Source organism: Condylostylus longicornis, unplaced genomic scaffold, assembly GCF_029603195.1.
Source record: "Condylostylus longicornis isolate FDR11 unplaced genomic scaffold, ASM2960319v2 ptg000286l, whole genome shotgun sequence".
NCBI classification, from domain to species: domain Eukaryota; kingdom Metazoa; phylum Arthropoda; class Insecta; order Diptera; family Dolichopodidae; genus Condylostylus; species Condylostylus longicornis.
This window is the reverse complement of record NW_026578250.1, coordinates 380,522-405,816: the sequence shown is the minus strand read 5'-3', so window position 1 is coordinate 405,816 and position 25,295 is coordinate 380,522. Positions and strand designations below refer to the sequence as shown.

Sequence of the window (25,295 nt, the reverse complement as noted above, 5' to 3'; positions counted from 1 at the left end):
CTATTTTATATTTTGCTATTATCAAAAACGATGGCTGTTGAAAAACTAGTTTTTTTTAGTTACTAAGGTATATATTCAGCAGATTAAGAACGCCAAATTCTAACTAATTAGTTTTTGTGAAAATCTCTTGTTATTTTGAAATAAAAGAAATATAAAAATGTTTTTTTTTTTTATATAAATTATTTTATTTAATCATTTTAATATTATTACATACAGTATTATAATATAGTTATTAATTAATACATTTTTTTTCTTTTTCTCTTTCAAATATTTTTTTGTTTTTTGCTTTCTTTTTATATTATATAAAATATAAACAACCTCCATTTACTAGTATAATGAATGGTATCGCATAAAAAAAAAACAATAATCAAATTAAAAGAGGCGGGATAGGGCGGGAGTGAGGGGTCCTTGAAATAAGAGGCATTTAAAAAAATAATTTATTTAATTTTTTCCCATTTTTGTATATATATAAAAAGAATCATTGTACATACCATTTAATATATATATATATAGTTTTTTTTATTTATTTTCTTTAATAATTAAATTCCAAAAAAATATTTTGTTATATTTTTTTCTAATTTTCATTTTTAAATATGTGTTAATTTTGTTGGTTTTTTTCAAATTTCAATTCTTTTGTTTATTTGTTTTATACAAAAATATAGTAATAATTTATTTTTTTTAAAATAATTAATAAGATCTTTGTATACAAATATATTTTAGTTTCGTTTTTAGCTTTTTTATAATATTAATATAAAACACCGTCATTTTATTTTTGTTCTTTTTTGTTGCTGTTTTAATTTTTGTTATACTTAATATGTTTTACGTAAAATAAAAAGATATGATAAATTGAATCCAATTATATTTTTACTTTTCTTTTATTTACATAGGTTTCGTATTTTACTCTAACTCATTCTTTTTTACTTTTTCGTTTATTTAAAAATTACTTTATTATAATCAATCAACTAAATATCTTTAATAATAAATGAAGTCCTTTTTTATATAATTATTAATATATAAAATATATTTTTTTTTCTTTTCTATTTTTATAATATAAAAAAACATTCTTATATACATAAACATACAGATTATTTATTATTCATATATATTACTTATAATTCATATATATGTAATTTTATAATTAAAAAACAACAAGATTAAATATTCTAATTAACTTAATTTAAAAAAAAAAAATTTCAAATTTTTTTAAATACACACTTATGAATCTTTAAATACACACTTATGAATATAATGTATATATGTATGTGTAGTTATTAAATAAAATTTAAACTTATAAGTATATGCATGTATATTTATGTATTACATGAAGAATATATTTTTATTTTTTAAATTTACATGCTAAAATTTTTTTTATATAAATAATTTTTTTTTAAATTTTTGATTTACCTTTTTTTTTATTTTGTTTTTCTTTAATTAATAGGATTAATTTTATATTAAACTCAACACATTTTATTTTCTTACACATGCATAAATGTAAATTTACATTTTATAAATTAAAAAAAAAATTAAAATAATTATAGGACAAGAAAATATATCACTTAATATAAAAAAAAATTTAAATATATATTTTTTTACATCTCGGTATATAAATACGGTATAAAATTTACAATATTTATGTTTTTAACCGGTTGCACGTTAATGAAATTTCAAATAAGTAAAAACATTTCCGTCGATTTAAACCGAAACAATTATACAATGCCGTCTTTACAATTTGAATGCAAAAACTTGTTTTTGAAATATTTAAAATTAGTTTTCATGGTTTTGTGACAGTTGCCTGAACCCGTCATACCATTCGACGGCTATATGTCAAGTTTATAATTGTACACACAATGGCGAAGTATTTTACTTTACTATTTTTCTGAAAACGTATTAAAAATAAGGTTTTGGCTTTGTAAGGAAGCTAACAAAAAATTGTTAAGCCAGTTGAGAGATTCTCTAAAAACTTTAAGAATATATGGCAGTCTATCGTTTATTAAAACTACAGTTTTAATTACTCACAAAACAACAACTCTCAACCGGGCGGTTAATATTTAATTTTATGTCACAGGCAAAAATCCCTGGCATAGTGCAAATTTGTATTGAATATAATTGTGCCGCGGCGGCGGTCACCACCGTGCTGGTAACTTACAAAAATTTTACTAATTTTAAATAAAAAATTATAAAAAGTGCCACAACATTTAAAAACAATTAAAACTTTACCTAAATAATAGTGATTTATGAAAAACATTGTCGTATTAGTGTTTTAATCTAAAAAAAAAAACAAAATCAAAAACATTTTGAACAAAAAATATAAAAACAATCATTATTTATAATTTAAGATACGTTCAATACAAAATTTGAAATATAGGTGTGTTCAACACTGAACTCTTGAAAAAGATGTGTTCGACAAAAATTTTTTTTTGACAACGTCAAAATCGGTTTCAAACTTTTTGACAATGTCTAATTTGGGAATAAAATTTCAATTGGAAACGACTTTTAAACTAAAACATTGTCCGTTTTTACTATAATATAAAATTTTGTTCTTGTGTGTTTGAAAACAACTTTAAAAAAGGACTGTAGTAGACGTGGTGGTGTACCCCATGGGCACACAAAATAGGTTCGAGCTCCTTCGTTCACTTGAGGGTGACGAGGCGGGTATTTTCAGAAAGAAACGAAAATCCAGACAGGAAATCACAAATGATTTTCTGAATTTCCCCGTACTGGGCATGAACTCGAGCTGTAAATCAAGCGAGTTAATAAGGTACATTACCGTGAAGACCCAAGACGAAAAACGACCCATCAGAACATACAAAATCTTCCTTGTAACTAAATTAATTCAAGGTGTTAGCAATTTGGCAAAGCCCACCTTCAACAGGGAGGGAAATCTTGTGATCGAGGTGCCAAACAAAATTATCGGAGAAAAGTTAATAAAACTGGACAAGTTAGGCGACATACCAATCACAGCAGAATATAATGAAGGTCTCAACACCTGCAGGGGAACTTTCTTCTGTAGATATTTAATCTTTATGTCCGATGACGAAGTACTCCAGGGGCTCAAGGAAAAAAATAACGTTTTAAAATCTGGCGATTTAAAAAAAGAACTGAAGTTGGTGGATGCACAAAGGAAGTGTATTCAGGCTTGATCCAGGTAACCTTTGACTGCCTTGAACCACCAAAGGAAATCAAGGTGGGTTTCCTTATAGTACCAGTACGAAAATACTACGTGGCACCCATGAGGTCCAGTATGTGCCGAAGACTTGGATGTAAAAAAGTTGCAGACATAAGAACTACAAAAGACACAAAGCGCCACTCCTGGGTCAATATTACAAGACTCCGCCTGGGATGTACCATGTTCTCCCATGGACATCACTTTACGGGCGCAAACAGACTGATACGCACCGCATGCGGAACCTCATACACAGTTGAACCTATACTAACAACATGCGAAACAACCAAACCTTGACCATATCCAAGACCAGGCGCAAATCACACGTTTACTGAAGGCACACAACTTATGGAACAACATCTAATGTACATCACAAATCAACAATAGCAACACGCAATATCATCGTCTATTCATGCTTTGAAAGTTAAGAACTAACTTTACGCAATCTCATCGTTTTTCTTTAAACTTAGTAATTCGACCCAAACACCTTTGGTGAAGGGTCCAGCAAATTGCGGCCGACATTACATGGACAGCCACAATTAATAAAAATAAAAAAAAAAATAAAGATGAATGGACTATAATTGGACGCATAACCGCCAAATTTTATGTAGCTAACTCTATTCTGCTTTTCAAATATATCATATTACCTTTTTAGGTTGTATAGAAACTAATTGAACCTGTCAAGCCACTCTATAAAAACTTTAAGGAACTTATCTTTCAAGATTGTTGCTAGCCGAACCTGTTAAGTCATACCACAAAACTTTCAAGAAAACATTTGACCTATAACTGAACACATGATTGACAGTTCCCATGAATCTAGCCTTATTATTTTCCCGAATATTTAAAATTAGTTTGTGGAGTTGTATGACAGCTACCAGAACGTATCAATTTATTCCAGAGAAACACCAACGATATATCTGGGGTAAAGTTGGGCACACGACTGCAAAATTTAATGCAGCTAGGTAGTGTACAATCTTTTCAAACCTGTCAAGCAACTTTATAGAGACCTGAGTGATATGTCTGATCTACAATTGTGCACGTGACTGCCAAGAGTCATTAATCTCATATTATTATTTTTATGAATATTTAAAATTAGCTTTTAGAGATATATAGTAGCTTCCCAACCTTGTTAGGCCATTGCACAAAAACTTCAGGGAAATATCTGGGTTGTATATATAATGCTCATATCTGACCATTGGTGCAGTGGTTATGGCACCGGTCCTTTAACCGAAGGATCTCGGGTTCAAACCCCGGTCAGGTCACTATAAAAATTATATTCAATATTATTATAACTTAATATACAATACTAATAAATATTATACAAGTAATTTTCAAATATTCGTAATATTCCATATTAAAAAAAAAACTAAGAAAAATAAACAGTAAATATTAATAACCTCAAATAATTAATATAAATAAAACTACGGCAGATTAGTCACCTACCTAGTTAAACTCTATGACGCTATGAAACTAGTGCATGAGAAATCATGCACTTGCCCTATGCTCCTTCTAGGAGTGAATAAGGAAAAAAAAAAAAAAAAAAAAAAAAAAAAAAATATATAATGCTCATAAAAATTATTTAAGAAAATTTTACTTTAAAATTTTTCTGCAACCGAGCTATTAAAAGTTTAAACATATATATGTATAATGTTTATATGTATACATATAAACATGTATATATATATATATATATATATTATATATTATATAATATATATATATATATATATATATATATATATATATATATATTATATTATATTATATATGTATATATATGTATATATGTATATATATAATATTATATTAACTATAATTTTACACACGATGGCGATGTCTCTTACTTTACTATTTTTCTGAATACGTAATAAAAATAAGGTTTTTGGGTTGTAAGGGTGCTACCCGAAATTATATAAGGGTAAAAAAACTTTAAGGGTATATAAGCTATAATTGGACGCATAACCGCCAAATTTTATGTAGCTGTCTTTATTCTACTTTCAAATATTTAATATTACCTTTCAAGGTTGTGTAGAAACTACTTGAACCTATCAAGCCACTCCATAAAAGCTTTTAGGAACTTAGCTTTTAAGATTGTTGGAGAGCTACCCGAACCTGTTAAGTTATACCACAAAAATTTCAAGAAAACGTGTGACATACAACTGAACACACGATTGGCAATTCCCATGAATCTAGCTTTATTATTTTCCCGAAAATTTAAAATTAGTTTTTGAAGTTGTATGATAACTAGTCAAAAGTGTCAATTTATTACAGAGAAACGTTAACGATATATCTGGGGTAAAGTTGGGCACACGACTGCAAAATTTCATGCAGCTAGGTTGTGTACGATCTATTCGAACCTGTTAAGCAATTTTATAAAGACCTTAGTGATATGTTTGACCTACAATTGTGCATGTGACTGTCAAGAATCATTTATCTGACATTATTACTTTTACAAATATTTAAAATTAGCCTTTAGAGATGTATAGTAGCTTTCCAAACTTGTTAAGCCATTGCACAAAAACTTCAGGGATATATCTGGGTTGTATATATAATTTTCCTAAAAAATTATTTAAGAAAATTCTACTTTAAAATTTTTCTGCAACCGAGCTATTAAAAGTCTAAATATATATATGTATAATGTTTATATATATATATATAAACATGTATACATATATATATATATAATATTATATTAACTATTATTGTACACAAGATGGCGATGTCTCTTATTTTACAATTTTTCTGAATACGTCATAAAAATAAGGTTTTTGGGTTGTAAGGGCGCTACCCGAAATTATATAAAAACTAAGGATATATGGGCTATAATTGGACGCATAACCGCCAAATTTTATGTAGCTAACTTTATTCTACTTTCAAATATTTAATATTACCTTTTAAGGTGGTGTAGAAACTACTTGAACCTGTCAAGCCACTCCATAAAAGCTTTAAGGAACTTAGCTTTTAAGATTGTATGAGAGCTACCCTATTCTTATTTTTCTTTCTATGCTTATTTTTCTTATTATTCTTTTTTTTTGGAGAGCTACCTTATTCTTTATTCTACTTTCAAATATTTAATATTACCTTTTAAGGTGGTGTAGAAATTACTTGAACCTGTCAAGCCACTCCATAAAAGCTTTAAGGAACTTAGCTTTTAAGATTGTTGCAGAGCTAACCGAACCTATTAAGTTATACCACAAAAATTTCAAGAATACGTCTAGCTTTATGAATCTAGCTTTATTATTTTCCTGAAAATTTAAAATTAGTTTCTGGAATTGTATGACAACTAGTCAATTTATTCCAAAGAAACATCAACGATATAACTGGGATAAAGTTTGGCACACGACTGCAAAAATTTCATGCAGCTAGGTTGTGTGCGATCAATCTGAACCTGTCATGCAATTTTATTAAGACCTTAGTGATACGTCTGACCTACAATTGTGCATGTGACTGTGAAGTGTCATTAATCTGACATTATTATTTTTACGAATATTTAAAATAAGCTTTTAGAGATATATAGTAGCTTTCCAGCCTTATAAGGCCATTGGCCAAAAACTTCATTGATATATCTGGGTTGTATATATAATTTTCCTAAAAAATTATTTAAGAAAATTCTACTTTAAAATTTTTCTGCAACCGAGCTATTAAAAGTCTAAATATATATATGTATAATGTTTATATATATATATATAAACATGTATACATATATATATATATATATATATATATAATATTATATTAATTATTATTGTACACAAGAAATTATATAAGGGTAAAAAAACTTTAAGGGTATATAAGCTATAATTGGACGCATAACCGCCAAATTTTATGTAGCTGTCTTTATTCTACTTTCAAATATTTAATATTACCTTTCAAGGTTGTGTAGAAACTACTTGAACCTATCAAGCCACTCCATAAAAGCTTTTAGGAACTTAGCTTTTAAGATTGTTGGAGAGCTACCCGAACCTGTTAAGTTATACCACAAAAATTTCAAGAAAACGTGTGACATACAACTGAACACACGATTGGCAATTCCCATGAATCTAGCTTTATTATTTTCCCGAAAATTTAAAATTAGTTTTTGAAGTTGTATGATAACTAGTCAAAAGTGTCAATTTATTACAGAGAAACGTTAACGATATATCTGGGGTAAAGTTGGGCACACGACTGCAAAATTTCATGCAGCTAGGTTGTGTACGATCTATTCGAACCTGTTAAGCAATTTTATAAAGACCTTAGTGATATGTTTGACCTACAATTGTGCATGTGACTGTCAAGAATCATTTATCTGACATTATTACTTTTACAAATATTTAAAATTAGCCTTTAGAGATGTATAGTAGCTTTCCAAACTTGTTAAGCCATTGCACAAAAACTTCAGGGATATATCTGGGTTGTATATATAATTTTCCTAAAAAATTATTTAAGAAAATTCTACTTTAAAATTTTTCTGCAACCGAGCTATTAAAAGTCTAAATATATATATGTATAATGTTTATATATATATATATAAACATGTATACATATATATATATATAATATTATATTAACTATTATTGTACACAAGATGGCGATGTCTCTTATTTTACAATTTTTCTGAATACGTCATAAAAATAAGGTTTTTGGGTTGTAAGGGCGCTACCCGAAATTATATAAAAACTAAGGATATATGGGCTATAATTGGACGCATAACCGCCAAATTTTATGTAGCTAACTTTATTCTACTTTCAAATATTTAATATTACCTTTTAAGGTGGTGTAGAAACTACTTGAACCTGTCAAGCCACTCCATAAAAGCTTTAAGGAACTTAGCTTTTAAGATTGTATGAGAGCTACCCTATTCTTATTTTTCTTTCTATGCTTATTTTTCTTATTATTCTTTTTTTTTGGAGAGCTACCCTATTCTTTATTCTACTTTCAAATATTTAATATTACCTTTTAAGGTGGTGTAGAAACTACTTGAACCTGTCAAGCCACTCCATAAAAGCTTTAAGGAACTTAGCTTTTAAGATTGTTGCAGAGCTAACCGAACCTATTAAGTTATACCACAAAAATTTCAAGAATACGTGTGACCTATAACTGAACATATGATTGGCAGTTCCCATGAATCTAGCTTTATTATTTTCCTGAAAATTTAAAATTAGTTTCTGGAATTGTATGACAACTAGTCAATTTATTCCAAAGAAACATCAACGATATAACTGGGACAAAGTTTGGCACACGACTGCAAAAATTTCATGCAGCTAGGTTGTGTGCGATCAATCTGAACCTGTCATGCAATTTTATTAAGACCTTAGTGATACGTCTGACCTACAATTGTGCATGTGACTGTCAAGTGTCATTAATCTGACATTATTATTTTTACGAATATTTAAAATAAGCTTTTAGAGATATATAGTAGCTTTCCAGCCTTATAAGGCCATTGGCCAAAAACTTCATTGATATATCTGGGTTGTATATATAATTTTCCTAAAAAATTATTTAAGAAAATTCTACTTTAAAATTTTTCTGCAACCGAGCTATTAAAAGTCTAAATATATATATGTATAATGTTTATATATATATATATATATAAACATGTATACATATATATATATATATATATATATATATATATATATATATATATTATATTAATTATTATTGTACACAAGATGGCGATGTCTCTTATTTTACAATTTTTCTGAATACGTCATAAAAATAAGGTTTTTGGGTTGTAAGGGCGCTACCCGAAATTATATAAAAACTAAGGATATATGGGCTATAATTGGACGCATAACCGCCAAATTTTATGTAGCTAACTTTATTCTACTTTCAAATATTTAATATTACCTTTTAAGGTGGTGTAGAAACTACTTGAACCTGTCAAGCCACTCCATAAAAGCTTTAAGGAACTTAGCTTTTAAGATTGTTGGAGAGCTACTCTATTCTTATTTTTCTTTCTATGCTTATTTTTCTTATTATGCTATTTTTTTGGAGAGCTACCCTATTCTTTATTCTACTTTCAAATATTTAATATTACCTTTTAAGGTGGTGTAGAAACTACTTGAACCTGTCAAGCCACTCCATAAAAGCTTTAAGGAACTTAGCTTTTAAGATTGTTGCAGAGCTACCCGAACCTATTAAGTCATACCACAAAAATTTCAAGAATACGTATGACCTATAACTGAACATATGATTGGCAGTTACCATGAATCTAGCTTTATTATTTTCCTGAAAATTTAAAATTAGTTTCTGGAATTGTATGACAACTAGTCAATTTATTCCAAAGAAACATCAACGATATAACTGGGATAAAGTTTGGCACACGACTGCAAAAATTTCATGCAGCTAGGTTGTGTGCGATCTATCCGAACCTGTCATGCAATTTTATTAAGACCTTAGTGATACGTCTGACCTACAATTGTGCATGTGACTGTCGAGTGTCATTAATCTGACATTATTATTTTTACGAATATTTAAAATAAGCTTTTAGAGATATATAATAGCTTTCCAACCTTATAAGGCCATTGGACAAAAACTTCATTGATATATCTGGGTTGTATATATAATTTTCCTAAAAAATTATTTAAGAAAATTCTACTTTAAAATTTTTCGGCAACCGAGTTATTAAAAGTCTAAATATATATATATATAATGTTTCTATATATATATATTTATTTAAGAAAATTCTACTTTAAAATTTTTCTGCAACCGAGTTATTAAAAATATATATATATATATATATATATATATGTATATATATATATAATGTTTACACACACACATATATATATATATATAATGTTTACACACACACACATATATATATATATATATATATATATATATATATATATATACGTGTGTGTATGTGTGTGTATGTATATATATATACATATATATATAATTATATTAAGTGAAATAAAAAAAAATGTATACCTTTGAAAATTTAAATTTTTTTTTTTGTTATATAAAATATTATGGTAAAAGTATTTATAATGATTGTAATCAAAGTACATAATAAAAATTATAATATGTTAGTTTTAGGTACAACAAAATAGTTATATATACGTATAAATAGATTAATAATAAAATTAATAATAATGTGTAAGTAAAATTTATTCAAATTTAGTAAAATTTAAAAAAAATTTTTTTTAAATACTTTTATATTTTTTTTTTAATTTATTGTGCTTACTGTGAATTTGTATTAACAACATTCGTTGTACCAAGTATCATCATACTTTTAATATTAGCCACTTCTGATTCTAATCTTGCTAATTGAGATTTCAAATGTATATTTTCTTCCTTATCACTTATCACAGAAGATTTTTTTATATGTCCATTACTATTATTATTATTCACATTATTGTTGTTGTTATTACTACTATTTAGATTTTTGCGTTGATGATGTAATGTCCACTCAGTTGTACCAATTGATATACCAGAATCTCTTTCATCACTTGAACCTTCATTATCCCATGGTGGACTTGATTGTGATGATGGTAAATATTCTTGTTTAATATGCTGTAATGCTAATAGTGCTGTTGCTGCATCCTTATCACCCAAATGAGATTTATGACGTAATTTAAGTGGCAAACTATTATGTAAATCAACAGCTGTTACTAAATTGTCACCACATGTTTCATTATCGTCATCATTTGATGTATTCGATGATACATTACAATGTGATAAATAATCACATGGTGATGTTGAACCACCGTTATTATTATTATTATTATTATTATTATTATTATTATTATTATTATTATTACTATTATTATTATTACTATTATTACTATTATTATTATTATTATTATTAGTATTATTATTATTTTTATTATTATTATTATTGTTATTATTATTATTATTATTACTATTATTATTATTATTATTACCACGGTTATTGATACAAATATTTGTATTATTATTTATTTCATTCATGTTAGAACTGTTATTGTTATTACCCATGTCATTGTTATTAACATTACGACGTGATAAATTCAATACATTATTACCATTTAATACAACACCATGTATTGATGCAGCAGCAACAACAGCAGCTGCTGCTGATGCAACTGCTGCAGCTGCAACAGCTGATGCTGATGTTGGTGATGATGATGAACCAGATACTGATGACGGTGATGATGATAATGATGATGACGAACCGATAATTAATGATGTTGGGCTATTACAATCAATATTTGTTGTACCTGCTGCTGTTGATGATGATGTTGTACCGGGTGTTATTATTTTTGATGATAAATTAATTGTATGTTTCATTATATCATTGTATTCTCGATCATGTATATCGTGATGATGTTGAATATGATAATGATGGTGATGATTTTGATTATTATTATTATTGTGGTGTGAAGATAAATGTGGTGTTGTTGTTGCTAATTCATCAAGACCATATTGTTCAATATAAGGTGGCGGATTATTATTATTTCCTAATGTTATATTTCCATTATTATTGTTAATACCATTATTTCTTATTTCTCTTGTTGATGCAGTTGACGATGATGATGATGGCGAAGATAATGAAGGTGTTGCAGAGCTGTTATTATTACAACTAATTAAAGTACCATTATTTAAATTATTTTTAATTATTAATTTCGGCGATGACATCGCACGATTTAATATTGATGATGTTGATCCAGTTGGTATATCAATTTGATCATTTGATAATAAAATATTATTTGGATTAATTATAGTACCAGAATTTGTTGTATTATTACCAGAGAATGGTAAATGTCCAGACAAATGATGATGATTTGTATGTGAAAATATAGAATGATGATCATATGGCGATGTGGATGATGGTGTTGGAGCAGAAGATAAATTGCCATTATTACTACTGCTGTTAATGCTGTTATTATTTGAATTTTCATTTCTTTGATCAAATATTGGACGGTGATGAAAACTATTACGTTCCAAACGTCCACTAATATTCGATGATGAATTAGAATTATTTTGATTTCCATTATTATTGTTGTTGTTACTATTATTATTATATATATGATGACAGATATTATCATCATGATGATTACAATTAGTATGATGAAAATGATGATGATTTGATTGTAATTGCTGTTGCTGATGATATATTACTTTATTTTTATTATTATTATGATGATGAGAATAACTTGTTGAAGAAGTACTGTCACAAGATAGTATACTTTGATGTTGTTGCAGTGGATGTGGTTGATTTGAATGTTGTTGTTGCTGTAGTCCAGGTGAAGTTGAATTACTATTATTTAAATTCTTTTGATTTATTGTTGTACTTGTTGAATAAGAACGTGATGATATATAACCAATAGGTGAATTTAGTTGAGATGATGTTGGTTGATTTTGTAAAGCTGTTGATAAAGATGATGATGAAGAAGAAGAGGATGACGATGAAGATGAGGAAGATAATATATTTGTAGTATGATTTAATAAAGATGATGTTGTTGCTGTTATCGAGCTACCAATTGGAATGTTACTATCTCTTCCACTATTATTATTATTATTATTATTATTATTAATATTATTATTATTGTTATTATTATTATTATTATTGTTATTATTATTATTATTATTATTATTATTATTATTATTATTATTATTATTATTATTATTATTATTATTATTATTATTATTATTACTATTACTATCTATTAAAGAATTTGTTTGTAATGATGGTTGTATAACAGATGTTAAAATTGGACTTGATGATAATGGATAAATAATTGTTGGTGGTACTGTATTTGATATTTTAGCACGTTTTGTAATACTTAAAACTTGTTCACTTGTTGGTAATGTTGCTAATATTTGGTCAACGCTAACTAATTTTTCACCACATATATTAAATTTATCTCTAATGGCATCCAATTGAGCTTTAAGAACATGATTCTCTTTTGTTAACTCAACAACACGTTGTTCTAATACCATATCATTAAAACGTCTTTTTTCACGTGAACGTTTTGCTGCTTCATTATTACGACGTCTTCTATCCCAATAGCTCTCATCTTTTTTATTATCTGGTATAAATTCCCGTTGTTTACGTTGCGTAAATAAATCTTTACGTTTTAATTGATTCATTTCATAATTACTTTGTGAATAGCTATCATGTTGTGGTGACATAGGAGACATAGGTGATCTCGGTAATAATAATCCATGTCCTTAATTTTACAACAAAAATTAGAAATTAAAAAAAAAAATAAAATTAATTAAATATGCATAAGATATGATCAATTATTTGCAAATAGATTATGTAATTCCAACCTCATTTCTAATACCCTTAAGAGAACTTTCGACAAACCCTTTTACTTTCTTTTCCCTCCCATTTTTATATCCTTGTTTGTAGTTTTGTCAATTGGAGTGACTGTACCGATCCTCTTCCGAGGATTCCAATGTAATTTCTAATACTCTTAAAAGAATTTCCGACAAACTCTTTTACCATCTTTTCCCTCCCATTTTCATATCCTAGTTTGTAGTTTTGTGAATTGGGGTAACTGTACCGATGTAATTTAAGGCATTTGCTAATGAAATCTTTCAAGACCAAACATCCTTTTAACACGAATCAGTGCGAGACTCCGCAAGGCACCCTCTCCCACCCAACGCGGATATAAAACCGCACAACCTTCCTCCCGTCATGGATCAACGTTTGAAAGAAGGTGTGCTGGGATCATCTCTAGTAATTCATTCCACATCCTAAAAATATCAAATGTACTCTATGTGAGGAAACCTTACTCTAACATAATTACGTAGCTCTAAATTCCATTTACATTAACAAAAAAACCCTCTTTTTATTTGTAAAATTTTTATATCTTTCTAAAAAATTTACCTGAATTTGATCCATTTGAGTTACCATTAATTGATAACGCTGGTGAATGTGTCATACGCATATTTGATATTATTCCTGAGTCACTGTTATTTAAATTATTATTACTATTACTTTTATTGTTATTTGTATTGTGTGTTGGTGATGATGATGAAGTATTACTATTACCACTATTAATAAATGGTGTTCCTTTCAAACTGTTATGAAATGATAACGGTGTATTAGAATAATTTTGAGCTGGTGTTTCTCCGTTAACAGGGGAACTAGAATGATGTTGGCGGGCGACAAACTCCGCCACCATTATTTTTTCTCTTAAAACATCTGCAATAGATAAAAAATAAAAATTATTATAAAAAGGAGGTGCATATAACCATATATTTTTTTATAACATTTTTTTTAAAATTATTATGTTAAAAAAATGAAAATTTTAGGCAAAGACGCATATTTCTAATTTTTTCATTATTTATCTAATCAAATTAAACAATTGTGTTGACATAAATATCTTTTTTCATGTGTTTAAGTCATTTTTCGATCATCAATTTCATCTATTTTATATTTTAATTCAACAATAATTACAGCAACAACAATAGCAAGTTATAAATGAACATACTAGAAAAGTAAAAAACTCTAAGTCACTCACAAACTATGTTATGTAGTAAATTACAAATATAATATCAAGGCTAAAGTAGATAATAATTTAAATATAAGCGATTATGAAACAATAGTCACAATTGTTAAAGAGAATGAAAATTATAGAAATGAAGATAAAGAATTAAAGTTCTTAAAATATCAACTCGATGGAAATTTTTTCATACAACTGCAGAGCAGATGGGTGACGTAATCAAAGGAATGAGTAAAGACAGAAAAATTAAAAAATTTTTCTTCTCGAACAGGACCCGAACCAGTATTCTACCACTTTCTAGGTCGTTCTACCAACTGAGCTACAGATGTATGGAGAAATTGCCGACGAATTGTTCTTCACATTGCTTTATACTGTAATCCACATAATTAATAAGTATTGTTTACATTCAGATGCTACGTGCAATTTTTCATTTGAAACACACAATCTTAAGAACATGTATAAATAGGTATTGTGCCTATTACACTAATATACTGACTTACTAATACAACATGCAGTTGTTTTAATTAATAAGTATTAGTAATCATGTAAATATAAATTATTTTTAAAATAAAACATAAAATGCTACCAAAATATTTAACAAACAGATAAATTTATGTCGAAAATGTACACAATTACTGTTTAAGAAATATTTTTATTTGGGATTAAATTTGTCTAACAAAACTAAAACACAAAATATGTTACTGCATAACGATCTTAAATTGTTAAATAATCTGCTCTTTACTTTAGAAAGTAACAATTATATAAAAAAGTTTAGGAGGACCTTAATTAAGTACATAATTGAAAAAAGAACCGACTTAGTACCAAAATAAAATTTTAGATAAATAAGTGTTTATGACAAAATATGTATTAAGTTTAATAAAAAGTTTTAAAAAAAGTGATTTAATTTGTTAAATTAAAAAAGAAACATATATATAATAGTATTTATACTTAATAAAAACAATAATCAAAATAAATAAACAACAACAACATTAACAGCAGCAAAAGCAACAACAACAGCAGCAAAAACAAAACATATATATATATATAATAGTACTAATACTAAATAAAAACAATAACTAAAATAAATAAAGAACAACAACACAACAGCAGCAAAAACAACAACAACAAAATTAATGTAAAAAAAGCCAAGAAAAGTAATCTAATTCAAAAACTAATTTTTGCTTTTTTTACCCTAAAATTCTTTTGCAATCTCAAATTATTCTTAAGCTGAGCTCACGTGTCGAATTTCCCACTTAAATTTCTATTAATTACTTTTCGTAATTCAAATATAAAAACACAATTATAAAAATTTATGTATCCCGTTCATATAAAATGTATGTAGAATGATAATAGATGCGCAATCATATATGTACATATGTATTTCGAATTTTATTTTTATGTATTTGATATCATTACATGTAATGACATATTAGTAAAAATGTTATAAAATGTCTAAATACCCAAGTATCTACCGATTAACTATTATAGTTACAATTTTTATAATAATTTCGGATGTATATATATATGTACATATATATAGATTTTTTTTCAATGTAATAGTTACACATGTATTTTAGATTATGTACAATAAATAAGCTTTCAGGTGACACATAATAATTGTATATGCATAACAACTAAAGAAAACATGTGCATTTAATAAAAAATTTATTGATACAACAGTAAAGAACACGTGCATAATGCAAGTAATACTATTTGTAAAGAACAAGAAGAAAAAACAATCATTTCGTAATACTATGTTTTTTTTTTTTCTCTTTTTTTCTTTTCGCTTGTTTTACCTACAACATTTCAGTAACGTTAGCATAATGTTGTTAAATAAGAATGATGAGAATGCATGTCCTTATTGCTTTTTGAAAAGAAATGAACTCAGCTATTTTATAATTATATCTTTAAGAAAAATTTATACTTTATATTGAATTTTAAGCAGTGACATCTATTTTGCAGTAGCTATACTAAAAATTATATCCTCCTTAAAATGTTGTCATAGACATAGTAAAAAGAATAATAACAAAATTGGCTGGAGTCTATAATATGCTAATTATCTTTTTATATAAAATCAGAGACAACTATATTAAAATTATTATATTTTTATATAAAATCAGAGACATCTATATTAAAATTATTATATTTTTATATAAAATCAGAGACATCTATATTACAGTAGATATATAAAAGAAACAATAATATTCACTGTAGAATTTTATTCTAAACACATTTAGCTTGTATGAATATACAAAATATGTTGGTGTATTTTATATACTATATATTTGAAAAATTTTTATTTTAAAAACTGTCCACTATGATGTATATGATAAAAAAAAATAATAACAAAATTGGCTGGAGTCTATAATATAATAATTATCTTTTTATATAAAATCAGAGACATCTATATTACAATTATTATATTTTTTATATAAAATCAGAGACATCTATATTACAGTAGATATATAAAAGAAACAATAATATTCACTGTAGAATTTTATTCTAAACACATTTAGCTTGTATGAATACACAAAATATGTTGGTGTCTTTTATATACTATATATTTGAAAAATTTTTATTTTAAAAACTGTCCACTATGATGTATGTATTTATTTCTTCATATTAATATTTCAGCATTTTGGTTTTCTTTTTGGATAAATGTATGTAGTCTGTTATTTTAAATTTATTATCAGAAATCATTTAAGTTTACACCCAATTCACAATAAAATAACAAATTTAAATCATATCACTATTTTTTATCTACCACATTAAGTGAAAATTTACTTAAATGTGGTGAAAAAATAATAAAGTTAGTACTAAAATATATCACTTGAATGCATACATCTGGGATGATCAAAAGAGAAAAATGATTCACACAAATTGAATATACTGATTCATAAAATTCTGTATGATTAAATAAATTACTTTTTTTTTAACCAAAATTTTTCTAAAGTTTAAATACAAGCTGCGGTAATTGAACTAGAAGACATTTCAATTTATTTGCTTATGTTTTATTGCTACATGAAAAAAAAACTATTTTATATTTTGCTATTATCAAAAACGATGGCTGTTGAAAAACTAGTTTTTTTTAGTTACTAAGGTATATATTCAGCAGATTAAGAACGCCAAATTCTAACTAATTAGTTTTTGTGAAAATCTCTTGTTATTTTGAAATAAAAAAAATATAAAAATGTTTTTTTTTTTATATAAATTATTTTATTTAATCATTTTAATATTATTACATACAGTATTATAATATAGTTATTAATTAATACATTTTTTTTCTTTTTCTCTTTCAAATATTTTTTTGTTTTTTGCTTTCTTTTTATATTATATAAAATATAAACAACCTCCATTTACTAGTATAATGAATGGTATCGCATAAAAAAAAAACAATAATCAAATTAAAAGAGGCGGGATAGGGCGGGAGTGAGGGATCCTTGAAATAAGAGGCATTTAAAAAAATAATTTATTTAATTTTTTCCCATTTTTGTATATATATATAAAGAATCATTGTACATACCATTTAATATATATATATATAGTTTTTTTTATTTATTTTCTTTAATAATTAAATTCCAAAAAAATATTTTGTTATATTTTTTTCTAATTTTCATTTTTAAATATGTGTTAATTTTGTTGGTTTTTTTCAAATTTCAATTCTTTTGTTTATTTGTTTTATACAAAAATATAGTAATAATTTATTTTTTTTTAAATAATTAATAAGATCTTTGTATACAAATATATTTTAGTTTCGTTTTTAGCTTTTTTATAATATTAATATAAAACACCGTCATTTTATTTTTGTTCTTTTTTGTTGCTGTTTTAATTTTTGTTATACTTAATATGTTTTACGTAAAATAAAAAGATATGATAAATTGAATCCAATTATATTTTTACTTTTCTTTTATTTACATAGGTTTCGTATTTTACTCTAACTCATTCTTTTTTACTTTTTCGTTTATTTAAAAATTACTTTATTATAATCAATCAACTAAATATCTTTAATAATAAATGAAGTCCTTTTTTATATAATTATTAATATATAAAATATATTTTTTTTTCTTTTCTATTTTTATAATATAAAAAAACATTCTTATATACATAAACATACAGATTATTTATTATTCATATATATTACTTATAATTCATATATATGTAATTTTATAATTAAAAAACAACAAGATTAAATATTCTAATTAACTTAATTTAAAAAAAAAAATTTCAAATTTTTTTAAATACACACTTATGAATCTTTAAATACACACTTATGAATATAATGTATATATGTATGTGTAGTTATTAAATAAAATTTAAACTTATAAGTATATGCATGTATATTTATGTATTACATGAAGAATATATTTTTATTTTTTAAATTTACATGCTAAAATTTTTTTTATATAAATAATTTTTTTTTAAATTTTTGATTTACCTTTTTTTTTATTTTGTTTTTCTTTAATTAATAGGATTAATTTTATATTAAACTCAACACATTTTATTTTCTTACACATGCATAAATGTAAATTTACATTTTATAAATTAAAAAAAAAATTAAAATAATTATAGGACAAGAAAATATATCACTTAATATAAAAAAAAATTTAAATATATATTTTTTTACATCTCGGTATATAAATACGGTATAAAATTTACAATATTTATGTTTTTAACCGGTTGCACGTTAATGAAATTTCAAATAAGTAAAAACATTTCCGTCGATTTAAACCGAAACAATTATACAATGCCGTCTTTACAATTTGAATGCAAAAACTTGTTTTTGAAATATTTAAAATTAGTTTTCATGGTTTTGTGACAGTTGCCTGAACCCGTCATACCATTCGACGGCTATATGTCAAGTTTATAATTGTACACACAATGGCGAAGTATTTTACTTTACTATTTTTCTGAAAACGTATTAAAAATAAGGTTTTGGCTTTGTAAGGAAGCTAACAAAAAATTGTTAAGCCAGTTGAGAGATTCTCTAAAAACTTTAAGAATATATGGCAGTCTATCGTTTATTAAAACTACAGTTTTAATTACTCACAAAACAACAACTCTCAACCGGGCGGTTAATATTTAATTTTATGTCACAGGCAAAAATCCCTGGCATAGTGCAAATTTGTATTGAATATAATTGTGCCGCGGCGGCGGTCACCACCGTGCTGGCAACTTACAAAAATTTTACTAATTTTAAATAAAAAATTATAAAAAGTGCCACAACATTTAAAAACAATTAAAACTTTACCTAAATAATAGTGATTTATGAAAAACATTGTCGTATTAGTGTTTTAATCTCAAAAAAAAAACAAAATCAAAAACATTTTGAACAAAAAATATAAAAACAATCATTATTTATAATTTAAGATACGTTCAATACAAAATTTGAAATATAGGTGTGTTCAACACTGAACTCTTGAAAAAGATGTGTTCGACAAAAAATTTTTTTTGACAACGTCAAAATCGGTTTCAAACTTTTTGACAATGTCTAATTTGGGAATAAAATTTCAATTGGAAACGACTTTTAAACTAAAACATTGTCCGTTTTTACTATAATATAAAATTTTGTTCTTGTGTGTTTGAAAACAACTTTAAAAAAGGACTGTAGTAGACGTGGTGGTGTACCCCATGGGCACACAAAATAGGTTCGAGCTCCTTCGTTCACTTGAGGGTGACGAGGCGGGTATTTTCAGAAAGAAACGAAAATCCAGACAGGAAATCACAAATGATTTTCTGAATTTCCCCGTACTGGGCATGAACTCGAGCTGTAAATCAAGCGAGTTAATAAGGTACATTACCGTGAAGACCCAAGACGAAAAACGACCCATCAGAACATACAAAATCTTCCTTGTAACTAAATTAATTCAAGGTGTTAGCAATTTGGCAAAGCCCACCTTCAACAGGGAGGGAAATCTTGTGATCGAGGTGCCAAACAAAATTATCGGAGAAAAGTTAATAAAACTGGACAAGTTAGGCGACATACCAATCACAGCAGAATATAATGAAGGTCTCAACACCTGCAGTGGAACTTTCTTCTGTAGATATTTAATCTTTATGTCCGATGACGAAGTACTCCAGGGGCTCAAGGAAAAAAATAACGTTTTAAAATCTGGCGATTTAAAAAAAGAACTGAAGTTGGTGGATGCACAAAGGAAGTGTATTCAGGCTTGATCCAGGTAACCTTTGACTGCCTTGAACCACCAAAGGAAATCAAGGTGGGTTTCCTTATAGTACCAGTACGAAAATACTACGTGGCACCCATGAGGTCCAGTATGTGCCGAAGACTTGGATGTAAAAAAGTTGCAGACATAAGAACTACAAAAGACACAAAGCGCCACTCCTGGGTCAATATTACAAGACTCCGCCTGGGATGTACCATGTTCTCCCATGGACATCACTTTACGGGCGCAAACAGACTGATACGCACCGCATGCGGAACCTCATACACAGTTGAACCTATACTAACAACATGCGAAACAACCAAACCTTGACCATATCCAAGACCAGGCGCAAATCACACGTTTACTGAAGGCACACAACTTATGGAACAACATCTAATGTACATCACAAATCAACAATAGCAACACGCAATATCATCGTCTACTCATGCTTTGAAAGTTAAGAACTAACTTTACGCAATCTCATCGTTTTTCTTTAAACTTAGTAATTCGACCCAAACACCTTTGGTGAAGGGTCCAGCAAATTGCGGCCGACATTACATGGACAGCCACAATTAATAAAAATAAAAAAAAAAAATAAAGATGAATGGACTATAATTGGACGCATAACCGCCAAATTTTATGTAGCTAACTCTATTCTGCTTTTCAAATATATCATATTACCTTTTTAGGTTGTATAGAAACTAATTGAACCTGTCAAGCCACTCTATAAAAACTTTAAGGAACTTATCTTTCAAGATTGTTGCTAGCCGAACCTGTTAAGTCATACCACAAAACTTTCAAGAAAACGTTTGACCTATAACTGAACACATGATTGACAGTTCCCATGAATCTAGCCTTATTATTTTCCCGAATATTTAAAATTAGTTTGTGGAGTTGTATGACAGCTACCAGAACGTATCAATTTATTCCAGAGAAACACCAACGATATATCTGGGGTAAAGTAGGGCACACGACTGCAAAATTTAATGCAGCTAGGTAGTGTACAATCTTTTCAAACCTGTCAAGCAACTTTATAGAGACCTGAGTGATATGTCTGATCTACAATTGTGCACGTGACTGCCAAGAGTCATTAATCTCATATTATTATTTTTATGAATATTTAAAATTAGCTTTTAGAGATATATAGTAGCTTCCCAACCTTGTTAGGCCATTGCACAAAAACTTCAGGGAAATATCTGGGTTGTATATATAATGCTCATAAAAATTATTTAAGAAAATTTTACTTTAAAATTTTTCTGCAACCGAGCTATTAAAAGTCTAAACATATATATGTATAATGTTTATATGTATACATATAAACATGTATATATATATATATATATATATTATATTATATTATATAATATATATATATATATATATTATATTATATTATATATGTATATATATGTATATATGTATATATATAATATTATATTAACTATAATTTTACACACGATGGCGATGTCTCTTACTTTACTATTTTTCTGAATACGTAAGAAAAATAAGGTTTTTGGGTTGTAAGGGTGCTACCCGAAATTATATAAGGGTAAAAAAACTTTAAGGGTATATAAGCTATAATTGGACGCATAACCGCCAAATTTTATGTAGCTGTCTTTATTCTACTTTCAAATATTTAATATTACCTTTCAAGGTTGTGTAGAAACTACTTGAACCTATCAAGCCACTCCATAAAAGCTTTTAGGAACTTAGCTTTTAAGATTGTTGGAGAGCTACCCGAACCTGTTAAGTCATACCACAAAAATTTCAAGAAAACGTGTGACATACAACTGAACACACGATTGGCAATTCCCATGAATCTAGCTTTATTATTTTCCCGAAAATTTAAAATTAGTTTTTGAAGTTGTATGATAACTAGTCAAAAGTGTCAATTTATTACAGAGAAACGTTAACGATATATCTGGGGTAAAGTTGGGCACACGACTGCAAAATTTCATGCAGCTAGGTTGTGTACGATCTATTCGAACCTGTTAAGCAATTTTATAAAGACCTTAGTGATATGTTTGACCTACAATTGTGCATGTGACTGTCAAGAATCATTTATCTGACATTATTACTTTTACAAATATTTAAAATTAGCCTTTAGAGATGTATAGTAGCTTTCCAAACTTGTTAAGCCATTGCACAAAAACTTCAGGGATATATCTGGGTTGTATATATAATTTTCCTAAAAAATTATTTAAGAAAATTCTACTTTAAAATTTTTCTGCAACCGAGCTATTAAAAGTCTAAATATATATATGTATAATGTTTATATATATATATATAAACATGTATACATATATATATATATATATAATATTATATTAACTATTATTGTACACAAGATGGCGATGTCTCTTATTTTACAATTTTTCTGAATACGTCATAAAAATAAGGTTTTTGGGTTGTAAGGGCGCTACCCGAAATTATATAAAAACTAAGGATATATGGGCTATAATTGGACGCATAACCGCCAAATTTTATGTAGCTAACTTTATTCTACTTTCAAATATTTAATATTACCTTTTAAGGTGGTGTAGAAACTACTTGAACCTGTCAAGCCACTCCATAAAAGCTTTAAGGAACTTAGCTTTTAAGATTGTATGAGAGCTACCCTATTCTTATTTTTCTTTCTATGCTTATTTTTCTTATTATTCTTTTTTTTTGGAGAGCTACCCTATTCTTTATTCTACTTTCAAATATTTAATATTACCTTTTAAGGTGGTGTAGAAACTACTTGAACCTGTCAAGCCACTCCATAAAAGCTTTAAGGAACTTAGCTTTTAAGATTGTTGCAGAGCTAACCGAACCTATTAACTTATACTACAAAAATTTCAAGAATACGTCTAGCTTTATGAATCTAGCTTTATTATTTTCCTGAAAATTTAAAATTAGTTTCTGGAATTGTATGACAACTAGTCAATTTATTCCAAAGAAACATCAACGATATAACTGGGATAAAGTTTGGCACACGACTGCAAAAATTTCATGCAGCTAGGTTGTGTGCGATCAATCTGAACCTGTCATGCAATTTTATTAAGACCTTAGTGATACGTCTGACCTACAATTGTGCATGTGACTGTGAAGTGTCATTAATCTGACATTATTATTTTTACGAATATTTAAAATAAGCTTTTAGAGATATATAGTAGCTTTCCAGCCTTATAAGGCCATTGGCCAAAAACTTCATTGATATATCTGGGTTGTATATATAATTTTCCTAAAAAATTATTTATGAAAATTCTACTTTAAAATTTTTCTGCAACCGAGCTATTAAAAGTCTAAATATATATATGTATAATGTTTATATATATATATATAAACATGTATACATATATATATATATATATATATATATATAATATTATATTAATTATTATTGTACACAAGAAATTATATAAGGGTAAAAAAACTTTAAGGGTATATAAGCTATAATTGGACGCATAACCGCCAAATTTTATGTAGCTGTCTTTATTCTACTTTCAAATATTTAATATTACCTTTCAAGGTTGTGTAGAAACTACTTGAACCTATCAAGCCACTCCATAAAAGCTTTTAGGAACTTAGCTTTTAAGATTGTTGGAGAGCTACCCGAACCTGTTAAGTTATACCACAAAAATTTCAAGAAAACGTGTGACATACAACTGAACACACGATTGGCAATTCCCATGAATCTAGCTTTATTATTTTCCCGAAAATTTAAAATTAGTTTTTGAAGTTGTATGATAACTAGTCAAAAGTGTCAATTTATTACAGAGAAACGTTAACGATATATCTGGGGTAAAGTTGGGCACACGACTGCAAAATTTCATGCAGCTAGGTTGTGTACGATCTATTCGAACCTGTTAAGCAATTTTATAAAGACCTTAGTGATATGTTTGACCTACAATTGTGCATGTGACTGTCAAGAATCATTTATCTGACATTATTACTTTTACAAATATTTAAAATTAGCCTTTAGAGATGTATAGTAGCTTTCCAAACTTGTTAAGCCATTGCACAAAAACTTCAGGGATATATCTGGGTTGTATATATAATTTTCCTAAAAAATTATTTAAGAAAATTCTACTTTAAAATTTTTCTGCAACCGAGCTATTAAAAGTCTAAATATATATATGTATAATGTTTATATATATATATATAAACATGTATACATGTATATATATATAATATTATATTAACTATTATTGTACACAAGATGGCGATGTCTCTTATTTTACAATTTTTCTGAATACGTCATAAAAATAAGGTTTTTGGGTTGTAAGGGCGCTACCCGAAATTATATAAAAACTAAGGATATATGGGCTATAATTGGACGCATAACCGCCAAATTTTATGTAGCTAACTTTATTCTACTTTCAAATATTTAATATTACCTTTTAAGGTGGTGTAGAAACTACTTGAACCTGTCAAGCCACTCCATAAAAGCTTTAAGGAACTTAGCTTTTAAGATTGTATGAGAGCTACCCTATTCTTATTTTTCTTTCTATGCTTATTTTTCTTATTATTCTTTTTTTTTGGAGAGCTACCCTATTCTTTATT

The 25,295-nt window shown here is 26.9% G+C and overlaps 1 protein-coding gene across 2 annotated transcripts; it reads right to left on the bottom strand.

The window, feature by feature from the left end:
* Positions 1–10,111: 10,111 nt before the first annotated feature.
* LOC129616762 (putative uncharacterized protein DDB_G0286901) lies at positions 10,112–15,840 on the bottom strand. 2 transcript variants are annotated; one of them, XM_055532331.1, is made up of 3 exons: positions 15,781–15,840; positions 13,971–14,288; positions 10,112–13,305 (listed from the first exon to the last, which is right to left on the bottom strand). In XM_055532331.1, the coding sequence occupies exons 2-3, from the start codon at positions 14,266–14,268 to the stop codon at positions 10,334–10,336; spliced, it is 3,270 nt and encodes a 1,089-aa protein (XP_055388306.1). In that variant the 5' UTR covers positions 14,269–14,288; positions 15,781–15,840; the 3' UTR covers positions 10,112–10,333. The 2 variants fall into 2 exon arrangements, with proteins under 2 accessions (XP_055388306.1, XP_055388305.1); XM_055532330.1 differs by lacking the exon at positions 15,781–15,840 and having other exon boundaries at positions 13,971–14,344.
* Between the last annotated feature and the right edge of the window lie 9,455 nt (positions 15,841–25,295).

Coding starts and splice junctions, on each gene's coding strand:
- LOC129616762 (XM_055532331.1), bottom strand. CDS start 14,268: ATGGTGGCGGAGTTTGTCGCCCGCCAACATCATTCTAGTTCCCCTGTT. Junction 13,306..13,970: donor CTCAAATGGATCAAATTCAG/GTAAATTTTTTA, acceptor TGTAAAATTAAG/GACATGGATTATTATTACCG.